Source organism: Hemiscyllium ocellatum, chromosome 37 (genome assembly GCF_020745735.1).
Source record: "Hemiscyllium ocellatum isolate sHemOce1 chromosome 37, sHemOce1.pat.X.cur, whole genome shotgun sequence".
In the NCBI taxonomy this organism is placed as follows: Eukaryota; Metazoa; Chordata; class Chondrichthyes; order Orectolobiformes; family Hemiscylliidae; genus Hemiscyllium; species Hemiscyllium ocellatum.
In genome coordinates, this window is record NC_083437.1 from 18,885,738 (window position 1) to 18,908,203 (window position 22,466).

Below are 22,466 nucleotides of genomic sequence, written 5' to 3' on the forward strand. Positions count from 1 at the left end.
ACTGCCTTGAACCCAGCCATTATCAGCAAGAGAGCTGTAATGGATCAGCCTCCCAGGTTCAGCCAGAGTTCAGCCAATGTCCTGTTTTCTTTTAAAAAAAACCTTGTCATGGATCTGTGGGCGTGTTATTGTTTGCAGGCGGCTGTGTGAAGGTGTCAGGTTTGGCAGGGAGGGTTAGATCTGTATAAACAGCACCAACTGACAAAGGAGGGAGGAAAAAGCCTTTTACAGAAAACCACAAGTCGCCAATTATTACTCCAGTACATTGTCTGGATGCAAGGGCTTTTATCGCAACACTGAGCTCTTATTGTGGGTGGAATTTATGTTTGCATTTTGTCTTTGTGGTACTAATAATATTGGATCAACAGAGTTTTTCAGACTTCACACCGGATTGTACATGCATTTCATTCATTGAATCACATGTGACATTTGATTTGTTGCATGTACGTAAAGGAGCAGGAGGGCAAATCATTACATAAAACACTGTCATTCCTGAAACACGTGCATGTATATATATTTATAGCAAATTATATAAAACATTACTCCTGGAAGGCAAGGGAGACAAATTTTGAAATACCTTAAAATTTCACTTCTCAGCAGTAAAATGTTTGCCTTTGTCCAATGGTGACTGATAATTCACAAATCCTCAGACATGAAAATTTACTGCAAAATAAGATTGCAAGATGGACTGGTGCCAGTCCTAAGGTTTCAATTTTTCTTAGCCTGAGTTTATTATTAGTCGCACAAGCCCATAAGTACAAGAATTACAATTTGGTCAGAAGCAATAAATATTTCAACAAGTGAATTAGATTTACAATAAAACTTTAACCAAAGAACTATCCTTACAAAGGAGTCCAAAGTTCCTTGAATTACGTTTAAGCAAAGTCTAGGCTTGTGGAAGCAATGATCATGTAAAGTACTGAAAACCCAGTTCAAATCTTTAAACAAGTCCAAACCAATGCATGAAGTTACTCGATAATTTTGCACTGAGTGCATATCCTTCCAGTGTAATTTCGCCATGTTCCTGGGATGTCCGCAATGTTTACAAGATAGCACTCAGTGTCCAGCTCTCGATTTCAGGAGAGTGACTACCTTCTTTAACTGCTGCAGCCAAGATGATGGGAATTTTAAGATGTTGGCTCTGACTAAATAAAGCCCTGTACTTGTCTAATTTAGAATGCACTGAGAATTGGAATTGAAAGGTATGATGTGCCAATGACATTGCTGCTCTTGTCCTTCTGTACCGGTCTCAGATGTGACATTGTGAGGTAAGAGGATATGTAGTAGGAGCAGGAGTAGGCCATTCATCCCCTCAAACCTACTCTGCCAATTGATAAAATCATGATTGATATGCCCTAAGCTTTATTTCCCCTTTCATGCCAGTACCTCATGACCCTCAAATGCTGTAATGCATTCTGTAAATGGTGCATAGTGTCTACAATGCACCAGTGATGAAGGGAATGAGTATCAAGTTCAGAAGAGTTACAAACAAGTGAACTGCTCAGTCCTCTACAGTGCCTTTCTTTCCGGGTGGTGTTGCAGGTGCACCGATTCACATAGGTGGTGAATATTCTATCACTGCCTGATTTGAGTCTGATATATAGTGGAGAACGTTTGAAGGTCATGAGGTTAGCCAGTCATCATAGAATACCTATTGTCACTCCAGATCTGATGACCATAGCTTTGCCTACCACATCCCATATGTAGGGCAACTTTTAGTTTTACTTGTAAGCAACTTAACTTGAATTTCAAGGTTGTATCATGTTTTGATTCCAGAAGTAGATAGAATAGTTGTTCCTTCTCTAGTATTAAAGCAGAAAGTACTGGATGAATTTGGCAAGTCAAGCCACATCTCTGAAGAGAGTGGTTAATATTTCAGGTCAGTGAACTTTGACTGTTCTGATGAAAGATCATAGGCTTGAATCATTAGCTCTGTTTCTCTCTCCACAGATACTGTACTATGAGTATTTAAGACATTTTATTTCAAATTTCCAGCATTAGCTATATTTTGCTTTGTATTAGACGACCTTTGTTTAAGTCACATCTGTTCCAGACATGTGCAATACCACCTATGAGCAGAAGACAAATAATGCTGGAAATAACAGCGGGTCAGGCAGCACTGGTGGAGAGAGAGCAAGCTACTATTTCGAACTTTTCATTCCTGATTGAAGGGCTTTCGCCCAAAACATTGATTTTCCTGCTCCTCAGATGCTGCCTGACCTGCTGTGCTTTTCCAGCACCACTCTAAACTTGACTTTAATCTCCAGCATCTGCAGTACCCACTTCTGCCTAGTTCCTTTCCTTACAGCAGATAAGGTTGAGGTTGAATCTGATTGAGGTGCGCAAAGTTTGAAGGGGCATAGACTTGGGCAGATAGGGAGAAACTTCCCTTAGTAAGAGGTCAATAACTGAGGGTACAGTTTTGGGTAAGGAGCAGGAGGCTTTGAGGAGATTTGAGGAACAATAGGTAATTGGAACTCATTGCCTAAAAGGGTGGTAGAGCAGGAAATGTTAGCTTGCTCACTCTCCACCGATGTTGCCTGAACCGTTGTGATTTCCAGCGTTTTTTGTTTTCAGTACGGATTCCAGAATCTGCAGTAATTTGATCTTACCATCTATACAGATTGATTAGATCACCAGTTGTAAAAAAAGAGTCATATTGGAGTTGAAATGATAAAACTGTTCTCTCTCCCCTCCCCCCCCCCCCCCCCCCAAACAAATGCTGCCTGAATTGCTGAGTTTCTCCAGCATTCTGACTTTTTTCATATTTCTATCATCTACAGCATCTTGCTTTTATCAGATCAATTCTGACTGCTTTCATTCCAGGTGCTATTTCCAGCATCTTAACATGACCCAGTCCATTCATCCAGGCTATCATTGTGGCAAATTGTTGCTGTACTTCATCCAAGGCTTTTCTTAGTGATAAAGGGATGTGATGGCATAATAGTCATGTTACTGAACTACTAATCCAGAATACTGACATCCCATTGCAGCAGTTATTGGAATTTAAACTCCATTCATAAAATCTGGGTTTGAAAGCTAATCTCAGTAGTGGGGACTATGAAACTATCATTGAGTGTCATAAGACCCACCTGATTCACTAATATCCTTCAGAGAAGGAAGTTTGCCTTACCTAGTCTGGTCTGCACGTGACGCCAAGCCAGCAGCAATATGGTTGACTCTAACCTACCTTCTGAAATGAGCTGGAAATCCATTCAGTTCAAGACCAATTAAGGATGGGGAGCAAATACAGTACTTGCCAGTGTTGACCACATTTCATGAAATAACAGAGGAAAAAAATGTGGACTCATATTAGAAAGCAGGTGACAATGCTGTGAGAAAGTGTTTTACAGTATGGAAAGAGGCCCATTGTGTCCACACCAGTCATTTAACATCTATTCTAACTCCATTTTCCAGCACGTGCAGGCCAAGTATGCGTGGCATTTCAAGTGTTCATCTAAATTATTCTTAAATGAATCAAGGGTTCCTGCTCTACCACCCTTTTAGGCAATGAGTTCCAATTACCTATTGTTCCTCAAATCTCCTCAAAGCCTCCTGCTCCTTACCTAAAACTGTACCCTCAGTTATTGACCTCTTACTAAGGGAAGTTTCTCCCTATCTGCCTCACCTATGTCCCTTCAAAGTTTGCACACCTCATTCAGATTCAACGTCAACATTCTCTTCTGTAAGGAAAGGAACCCCAGCCTACCTAGTCACACTTCACAGCTGAATCGCTCCAGCTAGCATCCCGGTGAACCTTTGCAGCATCTTTTCTAGTGCAGTCGCATCCTTCCTACAGTGTGGTAACCAGACTGTGCACAATACGCCAGTGTAACTTAACTAACATTATATACAGCTCCATTATAACCTCCTCGCTCTTATATTCAATGCTTTGACACATAAAGGCAAGTATCCCATTTGCCACTTAAAGTTTGAATTGTGTTCATGCTGGCCATTAAGACCCGCTTCTTATTTGTTGAGAGACCGAATCATGGCTAGCTTTAAATAAAAAGTAAAATCTTGGAAATCTGACAAAAAAAAACAGAGGGATGGGAACACGCAACTGGTCAACTAGTATATGTGGTACTTTGGATTCATGTATATCAAATAGTACATCATCCAATGTCCTGCTTCCTTTGTACTTTTGGCATAATCAATATGTTATTCCTGTTATCAAGCTCATAACATCTTTGTTTGGTCAGTAACAATAAAATGGCTGTTTATATGTGCATAGTGTCAGTATAAACCTGTTTTTTTTTACTGAAAGCTGGGTAAAAGACCAAGGGTCCATTGTGTGGGAAGCATTAAATTTGAAAACAGTAAGGAGAGGTGAAGCAAAGCAAGTGGGTGACAACTGGAGAATGCTGAGACTGAGTTTTTTTGAAAGCTATAGGTTGGAAAAAAAATAAAAATGAGAGGTGGAAAGTTCCACAGTTCTGAGTTATTGAGAAAAATCATGTGTTGAGTAGGAGTTGGCGTAGTAAATCTTAATTTGGCAGTGTCAGTTGTTTCTTGTCCAAATGAAAGATTGTCTCTTTGAGTTCGTAAATTGAAATTAGTCATCTAAAGATATGTTTTTAATTTGTGTGTATTCCTGGTAGAAACATTCACATATTGCTCATGGATGTTTCGGTTCCCAATCTGAAGTGAAGGAGGAATTTGAAATGTGAACAAACTATTTATTTCTTACCAGCTGATCTGTCCATAAGGGAACAGCTGAAGATTTATGTCAAACAAGGAAATCTTTCTGGTTTGATCTGTGCCAGTGCAATAATAAAGTAATAGATGCGAAAGCGATGCTGTTAACCCAGAGCCTGAGACTGAAGACTACAAGTGAACAGAGGCATATCCTACAGATGAATGAATATTTCAAGGACAGTGGACAAAACACAGTGATTGTGTGCAAAAGACAGAACAAATAAGTTATTTCACTCTGAGCAATGTTATAAAGACAGTAATATAAGCTAATGCCAATAGTAATTTAAACGTACAGGAAAAAAGTTTAGGATTAATTTGTTTTGTGTTTATGATTTTTGTAATTTTAATAGGGGATACTTTCAGGGACTCTACAGTCACAAAATTATGTAAAAGAAAATCCTCCCTATCATGTAAATAGCCCTCTGTCTTTGCATCATTCTTTTTCAACCTTCAAGTATAAGATTTTAGTTTCTGTCCAGCTCTCAAAGTTTACATAGCGAACTATTGTGTTTGTTGACTTTGTTAACATTTGTTTTGAAACGTTATGCATGTTGGCACATGTATTCTGCTTCAGTCAGCATTCATGATGTTTTCTTTCTACATGCATGGACGCAAAACCATGTCACTGCAAGCTATCCATAATATTCAGACATACTTGCGAAACAAAGTCACATAGATCTTTAAAAGCGCCACTGTGAGACAGAAAACTGAGAACATGGCTTTCTGCATCACCTTGGATTTTAGCTAAGAAGGAACTGAGAAAACATAGATGGCTGTAATTAAACCCTTTTACCTAGACAGGAATTTCTAACCACAAAGTTAGTCGAGATATAGGGATGAAAGAAAAATATGGTGAAAAGGCAAAATTTAATGGCTCTCTACTTAAATGTACACAGTTTTTGGAACAAAATACATTAATTAACAACACAAATAGAGGTTAATGGGTATAATCTTGTTGCAAATGCAGTATATGATTACAAGGTGATCAAAGCTGAGAATTAAATATTCAGGGGGTTGTGATTTTTCAAATGGACAGGTAGAGGGAGACACGGTGGGATAGCTTTATTAGTATGAGGTAGAGTAAGTACCATAGCAGAAAAGGTATCTTGGATTGGTGGAGGGCAAGAAAGAAGAAGTTGAAGAAGACACTGATGGAAGTGCACTGTAGGCCCCCTAACAGCAGCTGATCTGTAAACCAGAGTAAATCAAGAGATAATAAGGACATTAAAAAAGACAGTATATTAATCTTCTTGTAGATTGGGAAAAATTAAATTCACAATAATAGTCATGAAGAATTCAGAGAGAGAATTGGGGACAGTTTCCTGAAACAGCATGTTGTACATCCAAGATCAGACTATTTTCGATCTTGTACTGGTTAATGAGCAGGTTTACTAAATGATCTCAGACTAAGGGATCATCTAGTGAATAGTAACCATACCATGATAGAATTTAACATTCCGGTTGAGAATGAGAAACATGGGTCGAGATGTATATGTAAACTTAAAGAAGTGTAATTATTTAGTGATGAGAGCTGAGTTGACTGTTCTGGATTTGGAAAGGAGTTTATCAGAAAAGGCGGTTGAGGAATAATTGCAAATGTTGAAGAAAATAGTTTGTAATTCTCAGTAAAGATGTATACCTGTGAGGAAGTAGATGTCAAGGGTAGAATATTAACGTGGATAGAGGATTAACTAATCATTAGATGGGGTACAGAGGAGCTTCACTAGGATATTGCCTAGGATGGTGAAATTGAGCAAAAATGAGAGACTAAACAGCGTAATAGAGATAAAATCAATCCACTCCACCCTCTCCTCCCTGACCTATCACCTTCATCCCCTCCCCCACTCACCCATTGTACTCTATGCTACTTTCTCCCCACCCCCACCCTCCTCTAGCTTATCTCTCCACGCTTCAGGCTCACTGCCTTTATTCCTGATGAAGGGCTTTTGCCTGAAACGTTGATTTCGCTGCTCCTTCGATGCTGCCTGAACTGTTGTGCTCTTCCAGCACCACTGATCCAGAGTAATAGAGATGTACAGCGCAGAAACAGACCCTTCAGTCTAACTCATCCATGCCGACCAGATATCCCAACCTAATCTAGTCCCATTTGGCAGCACCCGGCCCATATCCCTCCAAACCCATCCTATTCATATACCCATCCAGATGTCTTTTAAATGTTGTAATTGTACCAGCCTCCTCCACTTCCTCTGGCAACTCATTCCATACATGTACCACCCTCTGTGTGAAAAAGTTGCTTCTTAGGTCTCTTTTATATCTTTTCCCACTCACCCTAAACCTATGCCCTCTAGTTCTGGACTCTCCCACCACAGTTTCTCCTTGTACTTATTAGAGTTTAGAAGAATGAGGAGGAACCCATTGAAGCATATGAGATCCATGGGGTGAGTTGACAGGGTGGAATCTGGAGAGGTTGTTTCCCTTTGTGCAAGAGTCTGGAACCAGAGAGCATAATCTCAGAATGAGTAGTTTCACCTGTTTAAGACAGAGATGAGAATGAGATTTTTCTTTTGCGGATAGTTAATTTGTGGAACTTTTAAAGGGGCTTAAGGGACAACTTTTTCACGCAGTGGTTGGTGCGTGTATGGAATGAGCTGCCAGAGGAAATGGTAGAGGCTGGTACAATTACAGCATTTAAAAGGCATCTGGATGGGTATATGAATAGGAAAGGTTTAGAGGGTTATGGGACTAGATTAGGTTTAGGATATCTGGTCAGCATGGACCTGTTGGACCAAAGGGTCTGTTTCCATGTTGTACATCTTTATGATTCTTATAAAGCTGTGAAGGCTGGGTCGTTCAGCATATTCAAGGCTGAGATGGGCAGAGAGATTTGTCATCAGTAAAGATATTGAGGATTGTGGAGTTAAGGCTGAAGAGTGGAATTGAGAATTAAGATATTAGCTATGATCTCATTAAATGGTGGAGGAGACTCGATGGGCTACTGCTGATCCTATGTTTTATGGTCAAATGCTGGGCTCGCCAGTGACAGTCACATCCTTTTTTTTAAAGAGAAAACTGCTTTTCTTGCCCTAGGGTCTCAGCAGGAAGTGACAGAACTGTTTGATAGGTTTTTTGTGATAAAAGATACTGAGTACATAATCTGGATTTGTTCCATCATTTCTGCAGATGAAGTTAAAATTAAAATTAAACTCCCTTTTGGCAAGTCATTATTCAAAAAGAAGCTCTGATCAGCAGGCCTACATTGCTGTGAAGTTCATTCAGTGAGCAGACTTTCCATGTTAGACTCAGTAACTCCTCTAAGTTAGTACTCTTGATGGTGTCACTAGTGGTTATCTAAATTCTGTCGACTGAGAACAGAATCTGGCTTTGCTTTGATGTCCACAGTCAACTAATTTGCCAGTGTTCTATTTCTAGATATGCATATGAGAATTAGTATTTGTTAATAAGGTTATTGAAGTATGCCCATAGGTCAGTGCCTTTAGCACAAAATTTTATTTAAAAAACATTTTTAAAAAGCAAAATAATATTGAGCATTGTTTTAAAAAATGACTTTAATTATGACACTTGCCTGTTGATGTGTTGAATTTTTCTTTTTTTAACTTCATGCTTTGTAATTGTATGAAAAATGAACCCTTGAGACATGCAGCGTTAAAGTCCTCCTTCAGTACTCTTTTGTTTAATAGAGAACTGTTTACGGACTTATCTCCACACGCAGGTTCATGGTTGATCTTAATTTGAGATATAAACCAGTTTAAATGGGATAGAGCAGCAATAAACAATGTAAAAGACTCTGAATGTTACTGCACTAACAAGGGACTGTGGGATTGGCCTGCACACTATATACTGCTTCCGTGGCCTCCTCCTGAACTCGCCTGATTTCCATTTGGAGCAAACAGTCCCTTGGCTGAACTAACAATCCTGCAGCCCACAAAATGGGGCTGCTCAGCAGACTAACAAAAGGAGGCCCACGTGTTGGTGGCCAGCCCAGGAATGCTGTGTTTTACTTTCTGCTCTCTAAATCCAACGGGCATGTGGAAAATGGAGAATATGAGCCACACAAGCAATATGAAAGGGAGTATTTGTCCCACTGATTGCAGACTGGCCTGTGGCCAGGGCTGAGGCTGACCGTCAGCTGAACCATGTCGTTAGGCGTGTTGCAGAGCTGATCAGCGGGCAGGAGCCAATGAATAAGCAGGCTTCAGCCAAGAGTTTACGCACAAAAGAGAATTTGTGTCCCACTTAACCCCCTCACTCCAGTAGTAACACATACTACCTGGGCCACAAGTAATCCTTACACCATTATATTTCACACTTGAATTAGTTCAGTACAGCCTGGAATTGTATTCGGTAAATACATTTAGTTAGTGGACATCCTTTCTGGAAAATACATTTTTTAACTGAGACCAATTAAGAAACTTGTTTCTTCCCTGCTCTTCATGACACAGTGAGAAATTACACATTTCTCCATGGAAGTGACTGATCTTAAGTAAATCCAATAATATTTATGAATCTTCCTATTACTTATTGATTCTTGTACAGTGATGCTGTGATTTGCACAGGATTGAGCTGTTGTCACCTCTGCAATCCATACACTTTGACTTTTATCTGACCCTTTTCTCTGAATATGAAAGCGCTTCATAGTCTTGCAAGAAATGCCATTGCCCGCAAGTTTGCAGAGCTTCTATTTAAATAGGCTAATGCCTTCATTAAAATAACAAGCAATGCAACTTCATACCAATACATAATATTCACATGATGTAATTTCAAAGCTGATGATTGAACAGTTCAACACAAGTTAAAATTTTTAATGTCTCATTCAGAGATGTTGATGTTGGAACACCTAAACGGCCAACGAAAACTACCCGCCTTTCCAAGCTAGCCAAATTATTTTGGTAGAAATATGACAACTTTCTTTTACTTTGAACTTCAGCATCCCTCCCACCACAGACCATAAATAACCGGTAACTAATAAATAATTTCTGTCACATTACTTCCTTGGTTTTCTCTTTTTTTTGTTTTATCTGTTCACCTTTGACATGTTCGTCCCTTGATACTAGTTCCGAGATCAGATTATGAAGAAAGGCTCCCATATGTTTTCATTGGAGAAAATATAAAGAAATGTAATGCAGGTCTTTAAAGGGAAAGCATATAAAAGATTGTAATTTGCTATTTTGCTTGGATGGTAAGCACACTACATACTAGGAGTACAACATTCAGAACAGAAATCAAAAAATACTGGAAATCACAGTTAATATAAGCTGATTAGTAGGAGCACAATTATATAGAGTACATCCTGTCAAGTAACAGCCACATACATCCTTATTAGTATTAAAAAAAATAAACGCAAGGACACAAAAGGATGTAGCAATCAACTCCACACAGAGTCCACACATGATTTCACAAGTCAAGGCAGCATCCCTGGAGGGACAGCAAGCTAATATTTCATGTCAGGATAACTCTTCATCAGAGCTGACCAACTTTTGATAGGAGCAGGAATTATTCATCAATAAGGCATACATATTACAAAGAGACCTTTCTGAATCCTCAAGCCTGTGAAATTCAAATGAACTAATCTAGCTCACAAGAAACATCAGCACAATGATAACTGAGAAATCTGGATGACAGTGACTGGGATTCCAGAGACAGCAGTTGAATGTAACCATCGTTGAAAGAATGATGATGAAAGAAATATAATGGCACTGTTCACAACCTCAATGTCCTAAAACACCAGGCAATGAAATACTTTTGAAATATAACCATTGCTTTGCATCAGCTAGTTTGCACACAGCAAGATATTATGGTGATGATCAGGTAACCTCTTTTTGATCATTTTGGTTAAGGGGTAAATATTGATTCTATCATTGGTTAAAATTGCTGAGTGCTGTGGAATCTTTTAGACCCACCTGAGAGAGCAGATGGATCTTCACTTAAATGATCCACATGAAAGACCGCTTTTGGCAGTGCAGCATTCCTTCAGTACTGAATTGTTAAAGTGTTAGGCTAGAGTGCATACAATCTCTGGAGTGAGATTTCACCACATCCTTTTAAACTCTGAGGCAAAAGTGGTACCTCTGATTTAAGACTGACATCCACATATCTCTACCTTTGATTGGTTTAGAAAGCAAATCCTTCAGAAAATAATAATGTACAGTCTCTGCGTTGAGTTGATTGTATCCACATCCTTTTGTGACCTTGTGTTTATTTTCTAATACATATAAAAATATGTGTGACTGTACTCTGGATAATTGTGCCCCTACTAATCAGCTTATGTTAACTGACTCCCAAAGTGTTCACTTGTCAGGGAGTCATTGTGACATACAGAGCTGAAATGCTCTGCTGACCAGGACTCTCCGCTTGCTGTGTGGGCTGGGCGCTTAGGTTCAACAGCCAGTCCAGTATCCCACACTGAATTCACAAGTAGCAGTAAGTCTTAAGATAAAGATGTTTTCTGTGCACCTGTCTTGCAAACTGAACACTTGCACATACCACCTTGTCTTCAGACCAGAGCATTTTCTCTGTTCACCCGGGATAGTGTGAGCTATTTACTGAGCCCCATGTGTTTAGTGTACAACACTCTGCAGTATCCATGCTTTCAGGACATCAATGAGGCATTTGTTCTACTTTCACATCAGTCTTTCAGCATATCTGTCCAGCTGCTCCTGTTCCAGCCCACAGCTGTGGCTGTCAAATGTAAGATCATAAACTTCCTTCACTCTGATTGTAACAGAGGTGTTTGCACTTTTCCTTCTGGTTTTTCAATTAATGCTCTCAACAGAATTTCCTGAATGTTAAGGTGCTGTGTTTAAATTTGGAAATGCGCAGGCATATGTTTGTTGTGCAATAAGTATCTATTCTCTTATAACATCTGCAAGAATTAATTAATATTCTTGATCTTGTAACCTTTGAACTTGTCAGGCAGGAGCACAGCCTTAAATTATCTGGGAGAAATGACTAAAGTCGGAGGCATCTAAAATGATTGCTCTGGAAATTCCCAAGTTCAGCACAGCCATGAGAGACATATGTATAAGCGCTTCATCTCAGAGCCACACAATGACCACCTTACTTCACAATCTGTATATAAAAGAGAGCATGGATGAGAATTGAAGTGTGAACCTTAAAAATATATATGCCAGATTTCCATTGGGTGCTACAGCAAACACTTGACAACATCTGTATAAAATGTCTTCAGTTACAAGATGTGTTCAATTAATTGTTTCACTTTAATGATTGCCTGTATGGAAGGTTTAGTGACATTTTTTAGATTAAATTCCCTACAGTGTGTCCAATTTGGCCCAATAAGTCTACACCGACCCTCCAAAGAGTCACCCAGACCCATTTTCTTCTGATGAATGCGCCTAACACTATGGGCAATTTAGCATGGCCAGTTCACCTGACCTGCAAATTTTTGGACTGTGGGAGGAATCTCTTACAGATAGGGGAAGAGCATACAAACTCCTCACAGACAGTCGCCCGAGGCTGGAATTGAATCTGGGTCCCTGGCTCTGTGAGGCTGCAGTGCTAACCACTGAACCACCGTTGTTTTTATCTATTCCTACCCCTTGCTTAATATTTGCTTCTGCCGTTTTTTAGATATTTGCATAACTTCTTTGATGCTTTTAAACTGTGTGCAGTTTTGATCCCTTATTTGAGGAACGATGCAGTGGCATTTAGAGGTAGTTCAGAGGAGATTCACTAGATTGGTCCCAGAGATGAGGGGTTTGTCGTATGAAGAAAGATTGAACAGTTTAGGCCTATACTCTCTGGATTTAGAAGAATGAGGGGAAATCAAATTGAGGTATTCAAGATGATAAAAGGTACAGACAAAATAGACATGGAGTGGATGCTTCCCCTTTTGGAGCATTCTTCAATGAGAGGTCATAGGATAAGGGGGAAGGATTTTAAAATAGAGTTGAGGAGAAACTACTTCTCCCAAAGGATGGTGAATCTGTGGAGTTCACCACCCCAAAGTGCGGTGGATACTGGGACATTGAGTAAATTTAAGAAAGAGTTAGACAGATTTTTAATTGGTAATGGGTTGAAGGATTATGTGGAGAAGGTGGGAAATGAGGGTGAGGAGGATATCAGCCATGATCGAATGGTGGAACAGATCCAATGGGCCCAATGGCCTAATTCTAAATCTTATGAACTTACAAATGTTTGATAACTTTTCTTATTGCATGTTTCAATTTGTTTATTTTTGAAAATATTTTTCACCTGTCCTCTATTTTCAATCAGCTTCGTTGACTTTTCTGCTAATTCCCTAAAACCATAAAATGGGGAATGTTTTAATGCAGAAAATTAACAAAATCCTGGGTGAAAGAGTTTAAGGAAAATTAGATAAATATTTGAAACAATTCCAATATTGTGGGGAAGAAATAAGGTAAAAGGGACATTTAGTGGATTTAGAGAGTCATAAAAAGCAAAGAAGGTAAGGCACGTAAAGGATATATGCAACCTGCTCAGGAGAAATGTGAACCCATTAAATACTCTATTGCTGCTAATACTATAATGGATGATAAAAAATACTAGATTTGTTACAATTTATATTTGTGGTGTCTGTGTTCCTGTTTGGACTGAAAGCCAGCTCCTTTGAACTTGTAATTATCTAAGCTACCAACATGCAAACAAGTTTTTACTGATCCTCCATTTTATAATTGATTTGCAACTCGATTTCTTTCTGTATGTTGACCACAACCCTGCTAAAGAAATTGTAGTTTTTCAACAACTTTAGTGAATGTGTTTTCCAGTCAGACTGTAATGGATGCCAGAGGATATGCAGAGGGAGCATTAGCCTAGGCTTTGGTGGTGGAGCACACTTAACTTCAGGTTAAGTAATTGTGGTTTATCTATTAACCACTTACCTTCTCATAATCGATGTTTCTGTTGTTTTCCCACTAAATTTAATACTGCCTTTGAGATAGTAATAGCTTTCCTTTAACAGAAGCCAATTAATATTAAATCAAAATACAGTGAATATTAGAAATTTGAAATAAAGACACTGTACTAGAAATACTCAACAGTCTGGCAGCATCTGTGAAGAGAATAACTGAGTTAATGACTAAGTAACCGGTAATATTGCATGCAGTTCTGGTCTCCTTCCTATCGGAAAGGTGTTGTGAAACTTGAAAGCGTTCAGAAAAGATTTACAAAGATGTTGCCAGGATTGGAGGATCTGAGTTATAGGGAGAGGCTGAACAGGCTGGGGCTGTTTTCCCTGGAGCGTCAAAGGCTGAGGGGTGACCTTATAGAGGTTTACAAAATTATGAGGGGCATGGATAGGATAAATAGACAAAGTCTTTTCCCTGTGGTCAAGGAGTCCAGAACTAGAGGGCATAGGCTTAAGGTGAGAGGGGAAAGTTATAATAGAGACCTACGGGGCAACTTTTTCACATAGAGGGTGGTACGTGTATGGAATGAGCTGCCAGAGAAAGTGATGGAGGCTGGTACAATTGCAACATTTAAGAGGCATTTGGATGGGTATATGAATAGGAAGGGTTTGGAGGGATATGGGCAGGGTGCTGGCAGGTGGTACTAGATTGGGTTGGGATATCTGGTCTGCATGGATGGGTTGGACTTGAAGGGTCTGTTTCCCTGCTGTACATTTCTATGACTTGCCTTACCGATTAAAAATGTGTCCATCTCAGTCTTGAATGTACTTAACTCGGCCTCAAAGGCCTACTGTAGTAAAGAATTCCATGGAGTCTCTACCCTCTAAGAAATCCTTCTCATCTCTGTCTTAAATGAATGATCCCTTATTCTGAGATCATGCCCTTTGGTCCCACACTGTCCGACAAAGAGGTAACGGTGTTTCTGCATTTACCCTGTCAAGTTCCCTCAGAATCTTGTGTGTTTCAATAAAAGCTGACTCAATGACCACCAAGCAACCATATATACTGAGCAGATTGGTGTTCTAACTGATGTATTCTGTGTTATATTTCTAATAGAATGCTTAACCAAAGAATTCGAAAGCCACGCTGCTGTATTGGACCCCACGGCCTCCTACCCAGATACAGTGAGAAACAGGCCGAAGGACAGGAGCAACTTTTCAAAGTGACTGACAACATTCAGGCTGAATTGTAAGTTACCGTATCTTGTCTTTCTACATCAGCACATTTCTTTTGCTGTTTAAATGACACTGGTCTTGTTCTGTTTGAGTAGTGGCATAAATTTGTTCATGTGAGATGCATGAAAGCACTCTAAATTTGCTGAAATTATTTACCATATAATCAAAAGAAGAATAGCCCATATTGAGAATTATTTTTATATTACTTTAATCATTACTTTATCATCTTTCTTCTTGGTCTTTTAACCTTGCCTATTTCCTAATAGTTAAAGTAGAAAGACTGTCACCTTAACTGTTGGAGGTTAGCGGTCCCTGTGTGGCTCAGATATGCTGCATCAGAAAAAAAAAACAGATTCAATTACTGGTCTTTATTCAGGTAGGCTGCTATGATAGACCTCAGTTATCCTGAGCTAGAAGAAAAAACTAAGATGTGTTCCTGAGCGCTAACTGGTAATTTCAGCTAGAAAATGAGCTTTCATGAGCATAGAACTGTACTTGTCTGTATTGCCATTCATGGTAAAATAGTCTCCTATCATTCAATATTTAGGGCCACGCAAAAAGAAACATCAATTAGATTAGACAAGGTATCAGAGAACTACAAGGATCACTACCTTTTGCAGCAGAAAAATCTCAGTGCTTTGATGTAATTTGTAAGCCAGTGCCATCGTGACCTGCTGGGAATGGAGCATTCTCCAAACATTACAGATTGATTTTCTGAAATAAATGCAAGCTGGGAAAATAATAATGCATTTCCAAAGAATTGTTGATGCCCTAAGGTGTAAAGTTTGTTGAAACCTCTTTTTTTCTGTAATGCTGCCGCAGTCTTCCAATGATTGTAGGTGATGCAGTGACTTGTTTTTCAATGGATTGTTGCAGGAATATCTTTTTTGATGGAAAATATATCTGCTATGTTAGAGGGCAAAGTTAAATTAATTGAATTTTGTTGTAAAGTGTAATAGCTCCAGGCATCACTGGTGATAGCAATTGCATATAGAATCTGAAAATTTGCAACACCAATGCTGTCATGTGGACTGTTATAGAAATGCTGGCTTTCTGAAAAAAAAACAACCATTTAATTATACTCTCCTGTCTCTTTCCCATAATCCTTGAAAATATCAAATATTTATCCACTCCCTTTCATAGTTTTGTGATTCTGCTTGCACAGCTGTCTGCTTCCATGACAGAGTAGTTGTACCTACAACACTATGCTGCTTTTACAGAGTCAGCTCTCACCAACAGTTCAAAAGAGACTGAAATGTATTTGACCAGCAATTCGATTTTTAACACGTCATCACCACATGTAGTATATATGACAAGTACTCTATATACTCCATGATCCACAGCCTTTACTATATGATAGGTCTATTTTATCTTACTCTAGTCTTTTTGCACAGTGTGTATGTGTATAGACTTTGCTTTGTCCCCAGCTGCCTGTCATAAAATCCTGATGTCTCTCCTGTTTCCTGGCTTGTTGACAGGCACAGTGTCACGTAGTAAACATTTGTTCTCTGTTAACCCTGTTTGAACATACAGTAATAACTAGGGACAAAGCCTTTGAATCCTTTGTTGGTAAAGAAGTTAAAACTTCAAAGCTTGATTTTTTTTAAACTTTGTTGCTCCTTCCAGCCTTCAGATGGTTTTGAAAGTGAAGCCACTGTTCTTCCTAAGCGATTCCAGATGCATGGAATCTCAGCCAGTGTTTCATTTCCCGGCCAGCACAGGGTAATTGCTTTCTGCTTTGCAGTGGCAGTCCTACAGTACCTAGAGGATTACATCATGCAGACTTGGTTTTTTATTTCAAACTATCATGAACTACCTTAGGGGTCTGTCTTCAAATCTCTTGGAATCTGTCAACCTGCCCCTGCCATTACTGCAGCCATCAGAACAAAGTCCCAGTACATAGATGCTAGAACTAAAATACAGACTTCATTCCCAAATGTACCAGTTTGATGCGGTGCAGATATGGTTTTCATATCTTTTGATTTTTCACAAGAACACACAGCTCTCCAGGATGTAATTCAAGTGACTATTCTTTCTTTATGTAGGAGCTTCGAGGCTGCTTGGCATTAAAACTGAAGCCAAGTCTATTACCTGGCATGTACATGCATGTGCACTTGGCAACACTGGATGTCAATCGACAGCAAGGATCATGACCACACGTTTTCTTTGGCCGAGGGGTACAACATCAATTGTACCATTTATATTTGTTCGTTTACTGGATGAAAATGAAATAATCTAGCACATGCTCAGCGAGGAAAATGATCCCAGAAGATTTAGTGATCACTTTACATTCAGTCATGCCATCTAAGGGGTCTTTATTCAAAAATTGCCTCTCATCAAAATCTGTAACCTATGTTGTAGTTTGTTCCATCAGTGTATATTTATTTGTTTTATGTCCATTGATTTACAGCCACACTACTGGGACAGTGGATCGTTATACAGCAATTGCAGTAGCTATTTTGAGGCAGTTGTTGTCTCAAATATTTACTCGTTCTTTCTACCCCCTGCCTCTCCACCCCTTGCAGTCCTTCCTCCCCATTGCACTAGTTTGAAGTGGTGACTGTTGTTGTATAGGCAATTGAAACATCAGCAACAGCAAGATGCGTAACCAGTTAATATGCTTTTTGAGCTGCTCTTTGGAACAGTAATAATGACCACGACACCAAAGTCGTCATCTTTTTTAAACTAATGTCATAAGTCTTTAACATAATCTAAAAGGGGGGGGGGACGGGATCTTGACTTTGTATTTCCAAAGATGCCTCTGACAGTGCAGCACTCCCTCAGTACTGTTAGCTTGCAGTGCTGCTGCCCTGGTAATGGTTTTGCACCCACATCTTCTGAACAGAATTGAGAGTGCTACTGAGCCAAAACAAACTTTTAAAAACACTAAATTCTTTTAGTTGTAATTTGAGTTTTACATCTTGCTCAGAAATCAGTGGATTGTAAAATCAGGCAGAATGAATGCTGGGTGACTCTGACCTCGGTAATTGTAGCTAGTGACAGGAAAAGAAAGAGTCAGCTGCTGCCTCAGTTTGTTGTGTGGGGTGGAGAAAGGACTTGCATTTATATAGTGCTTTTCATGACCACGAAGCACTTCAAAGCACTTCACAGCCAGTTCAGAGAAGAATGTATTTGAATAGGGCAGGAAAATTATGTTTAGAGGAAGGCATGGTGGTACCTCCTCTAAATTGGTTGTGTCAGTATTTGCTTTCGAATTTCACAGTGTTCTTAGACTAGATATAACTAAAATTCAGTCTGGTACAAAGCAGCTGAATTCTTCTGCATTCAAGTTATTGCACTTGAGCAGCAAGTGGTGCTTGGAAGAAAAGAAGATTGAAAATTGTTGATTTTTGTCCTGCAATTCCAACAATTATATTTAGAATCATAGAATCCCTAAGTGTGGAAGCAGGCCATTCAGCCCATCAACACCACGTTGAGCCTTTGAAGAGCATCCTACCAAGACCCTGCATTTCCCATGGCTAATCCACCTAGCCTACACAACCCTGGACATGTGGGCAATTTAGCTTGGCCAACCCACCTAACCTGCACATCTTTGGACAGTGGGAGGAAACCAGGAGTACCCAGAGGACACCCATATGGACACGGGGAAAACATGCAAACTCCACACAGACAGTAGCCTTAGGTGAGGATCAAACCCAGGTCCCTCGTGCTGTGAGACAGTAGTGTGAACCACTGAGCGACTGTGCCACCTGTGCCATAGAAAAACATGGGTTGGACATCTGTAGTTCCTGACGTATATGAATTCTGCCAGCTGGTGGGAATGCTTGCTCACAAGTACCTACATACCTGCTATCATCACACATTCAGCAAAGTCAAATATTTATGATTAAATAATGGAGTTCCTCTTCGAACTACAGAAACAAAACATGTGCAAATCAAGCCATGCTTTTTAGCCACAACAGTTTTTTTGCTGATTTATTGATAGCAAGCTTTGCCCACTGATATCTATTGATCCCACTTCTACCTGTCTTTCCATTAACTAAAACTAATATTGGTGTTTGGCGGCCACATAAAAGTTTTTTTTAAATCAAGATTGATCTGTGTTCCTTGTACTTTTCCAGTTTCATTGCTGTGGAACAGATCGACAGTTACTGTGTTCTCATCTCCTCGAAGGCAGTGTACTTTCTGAAGCATGGCGAGTATATTGACCGGGATGCCATTTTCCTGGAGGTCAAATATGATGACTTGTACCATTGCCTCATCACGAAGGATCATGGGAGGGCGTATTTACAGCTGACAAAAAAAGCTGAAAGTTCAAGCAGTGGTGTGGCCATACCTGGGCCATCACATCACAAACCAATGGTAAGTATTAGAACTCCTTGTGCTTGGCATAATTGAGTTGTGAGGCAAAGCAGGTCCCTGTTTAATTCCAGAGTCCATACTGAACCATCTTGTCTAAGCTGGAACTACAGTTAGGGTGTTTCAATTGATCCTTGATCCCTGAACTAGGGAAGCAGAAAATATTAGGCAGGCTTCATACTCCTAATTGTTATGCAATGACCCATGACAGCAAACACAAATATCAGGTGAGCATAGGGCTTACATCTGTCTCCCTGCAACACGGAAATACTTTTGATAATCACTCTCTAGGTTCACGTGAAGCTTCAGCAATGTATCAAAGACACAGTGACACTACCTGTGCAACTGCTGTGAATCAAAACTTTCAATAGGAGAAAAATAAAAATGGTAAAGGTTAGAGTGCTGCATCCTAAGAAACAGAGTTGCCGAAACTCCTCAAGCCCTGGCAGTCTAACCCATGAAAACCCAAGGAACTGAATTTTCTTTGCACATATATACTTGTAGGATGCTCTTCAGAAGGGCAGTGCAGACTTGATGAGCCAACTCTTTCTGCATTGTGACCATTCTATGATCATCTTTAGCATCCATGGATGAGTGACATTATGTTTGTACTTGTCTGATTAATGCTTGCTCAAGCACCTATTTGTATTTCTAGGTCCATGTGAAATCAGAGTCGCTTGCACTGAAGATCTCACAAGAAATTAACTACGCCAAAAGCCTCTACTATGAGCAGCAGCTCAAGCTACAAGTCAACCAGAACCAAGAGAACCTGGAGCTGGACTCCTAGAAACCTTTCTGGAGAACACTCACTTTAATAAAAGTACTGTGACAGACAACATTGATTCTCATAATTGGTAGTGCATTGTATGAGTACGCATCTCATGAGCTAATTTTCTTTGAACCTCAGTTTAAAGCCTAGTCGAAGCAAACAGGTGAGGGATTGATGACATGCTTGGTTTTGGGGACAGTTTATTATGGGAACCTAATCCGGAGCAGGTTCTGATCAAATTGTATTTTACATTTTATATATTGTATTTACAGAAAAAAACAGAGTTGAGAGTTCTTTATATTTTACTAATCTGTACATACCTGTAATATTACTTTAATGTAAATATTTAGAAAATCTCACAGGAACAGTTTGTGTACAGAAGCTGCATTCAGAACTAGTTGCAGCATAATGTAACAGATGACTTTATTGCACTAGTACTACACCTGAATGTACTTCATTTCTCAGGGCAGTATGTGCCCTATGGAGTGGTCAGGGAAAATGCATATGCAAAAAGAGTCACCAGATTCACTGGCTACTCTTCTCAGATCCTTGTTTGTCACACAACTCAGAGTCACTGCCTTTGCACGTTGGTAAACAAGATGAATTGTTAGCACATTGTGTTGAGGAGGAATTTGTCTATTCTCTGAGTTGGTAGAGATTCAAAAGTGTGTTTCTGTGATGCAGTATTACAAAGTCACTTTTCTGGCAATGTGTGGGAATGACAGTGAGATGACTGTAGCCCTTTTGGTGATGAATGGTTTAGTCAGATGGGGAGGATATTATCTGGTGTGGTTAAAAATTTCATCCAGAAGCTCAGGGATGTGAATAAAAAGTCCCATTTACCATCTCTTCAGATTGAATAAAGTTAACATCAGTTTTAAAAAATCCTCTTTCTCATCCTCACTTTCTGGCTTCTGTCAAAAGAGCACAAAATAATAGCAAAGAGTGAATTGATGTGTCTCTGATTGCAGAATGCTGTACAGTTGCCTGTTGAGAAATTGCCATTGAATGTGGTCAGATTCTGATGGGATTTAGAACAAGCCTTATGACAGAGTCTGTGTAACCACAACTGCACTGAGACCTATTGTAAGTATTCTTCATGTGTGCATTGATGCACATGCTCAAAAGAAGTTTATAGTTATGCAGTTAGAAAATTAGAGCTCTCTAGAAAAAGAAAGACTATAACTGTCAAACTCCAATTATAATGCAGTGGGGTCTTATTTCTGCATATATGCAAAACATGTTGGACAAATTTCTGCCACTATTTTTTGTTATTGTATAAGGAATCAGGAATAATACATCATGGTATTCAAGCAATGGTTGGTTTGGTGAGGAGAGCTAAATATTAGAGTGACCATCCAGTAGGCTGCCAGGTTTAGTGACCAACCAAAGACTCTACACATGTACAAGTGTCCCAGGTGGACCAAGTTGTATTTTCAGAGAGCAAAAGCTGGCTACAGCAAGGAAAGAGCTGATCTAGCCTGTTCAATCATTTACAGTACTATATGCTGTACAGCGGATGATGTGTAATCTGATCATATTTGAGAATTACTGATCGCTTGATTCAGAAGATCTTGATCAACTTGCTGCACAAGAGATTCCGATCAGTCTGCTATGATGGTAGGCTCTTGCAGAACTGTGTGGGTAGTTGCTGTTCCTGCTTTTTCTCTGAAGCACCATCTTTGAGATGATTTTATAAGTTTTCCCAGGTTTGGTAGGTGGAGGGTACGGGTTAGAGATTTATATATTCCTGCGAGGGACATGTAACAAAACAGATGATTTTACCATCCCACCCAACCCCAGCAACATAATTGAATTTTGTGAACTTTTATTATAAAATAAAAGGAATTATTACAAAAGATGTGTGTGAATGTAATACTTTGCAGTTTGCACAATCCATGGCATTTTAGAACTGTTTCTAAGACTGAGCTGGGAGTACACTACGTGGCAGTACAGATCATATTAAAATAAAATTAAATTATAAAATAAAAGTTTGTCCATGAATGGAACTACCTCAGCACGCAGAGCAGCACTTTATAAAAATGCAAAGCCTGATTGTTGTGGGAAGTTGAAACCTTAGACTTGTTCAAGAAGAGATGTATTTCAAATTTGTACCAGAGGGCACAGCTAGGGAGGACAGAGAAGTGTTACTCTGCATCTTCTGCACAATATTCAACCTATCTATTGACAAGGAGTCCTGACTTTAAGCACAAATATTCCACTAATAAACCTTCCTGGCTCATTCTGTGCTTCTTTGCCTAACCTTCAAGGATATGAATGGAGCTGGACACAGCTGTGCCTGGGGTTGGTTTAAAGTTTTCCCTTCTGCCCTATCAAATTGTTGGGAAGAGAAAGATTCTAAAAGTTTCTGCTGTCCTTCTTTTCCATGCAGTAAACAAGGATTTGATATTTGTTAGAATTGAGCCTAGCATGCAAATGAAATGTAGCAGGTGGATCCACTTCATCAAATAACATGTGATCAGACAATATGAATAATCTTAAGATAGAAAGGGAAGAGATTATTGATAAACAAATCAAACTTCGACAGAATAGGATCCCTGGTGTATCAACAAAAAGATGGAACAAGCCCAGGAAACAATATAGTAATAAGCTTACTGTCAGTGGTAAGAGAGACCACTA

At 39.4% G+C, this 22,466-nt stretch overlaps 1 protein-coding gene across 4 annotated transcripts in view; it reads left to right on the top strand.

Moving 5' to 3' along the window:
- vps13d (vacuolar protein sorting 13 homolog D) overlaps window positions 1-21,685 on the top strand; it is a 296,748-nt gene extending 275,063 nt beyond the window's left edge. For all 4 annotated transcript variants that reach the window (XM_060852296.1, XM_060852292.1, XM_060852293.1 and 1 more), the window contains 3 exons: window positions 14,619-14,750; window positions 18,820-19,060; window positions 19,713-21,685. In XM_060852296.1, the coding sequence (XP_060708279.1) occupies window positions 14,619-14,750; window positions 18,820-19,060; window positions 19,713-19,844 (505 nt within the window). In that variant the 3' untranslated portion in view covers window positions 19,845-21,685. The remainder of the gene's footprint in view (window positions 1-14,618; window positions 14,751-18,819; window positions 19,061-19,712) is intronic.
- Window positions 21,686-22,466: the final 781 nt, after the last annotated feature.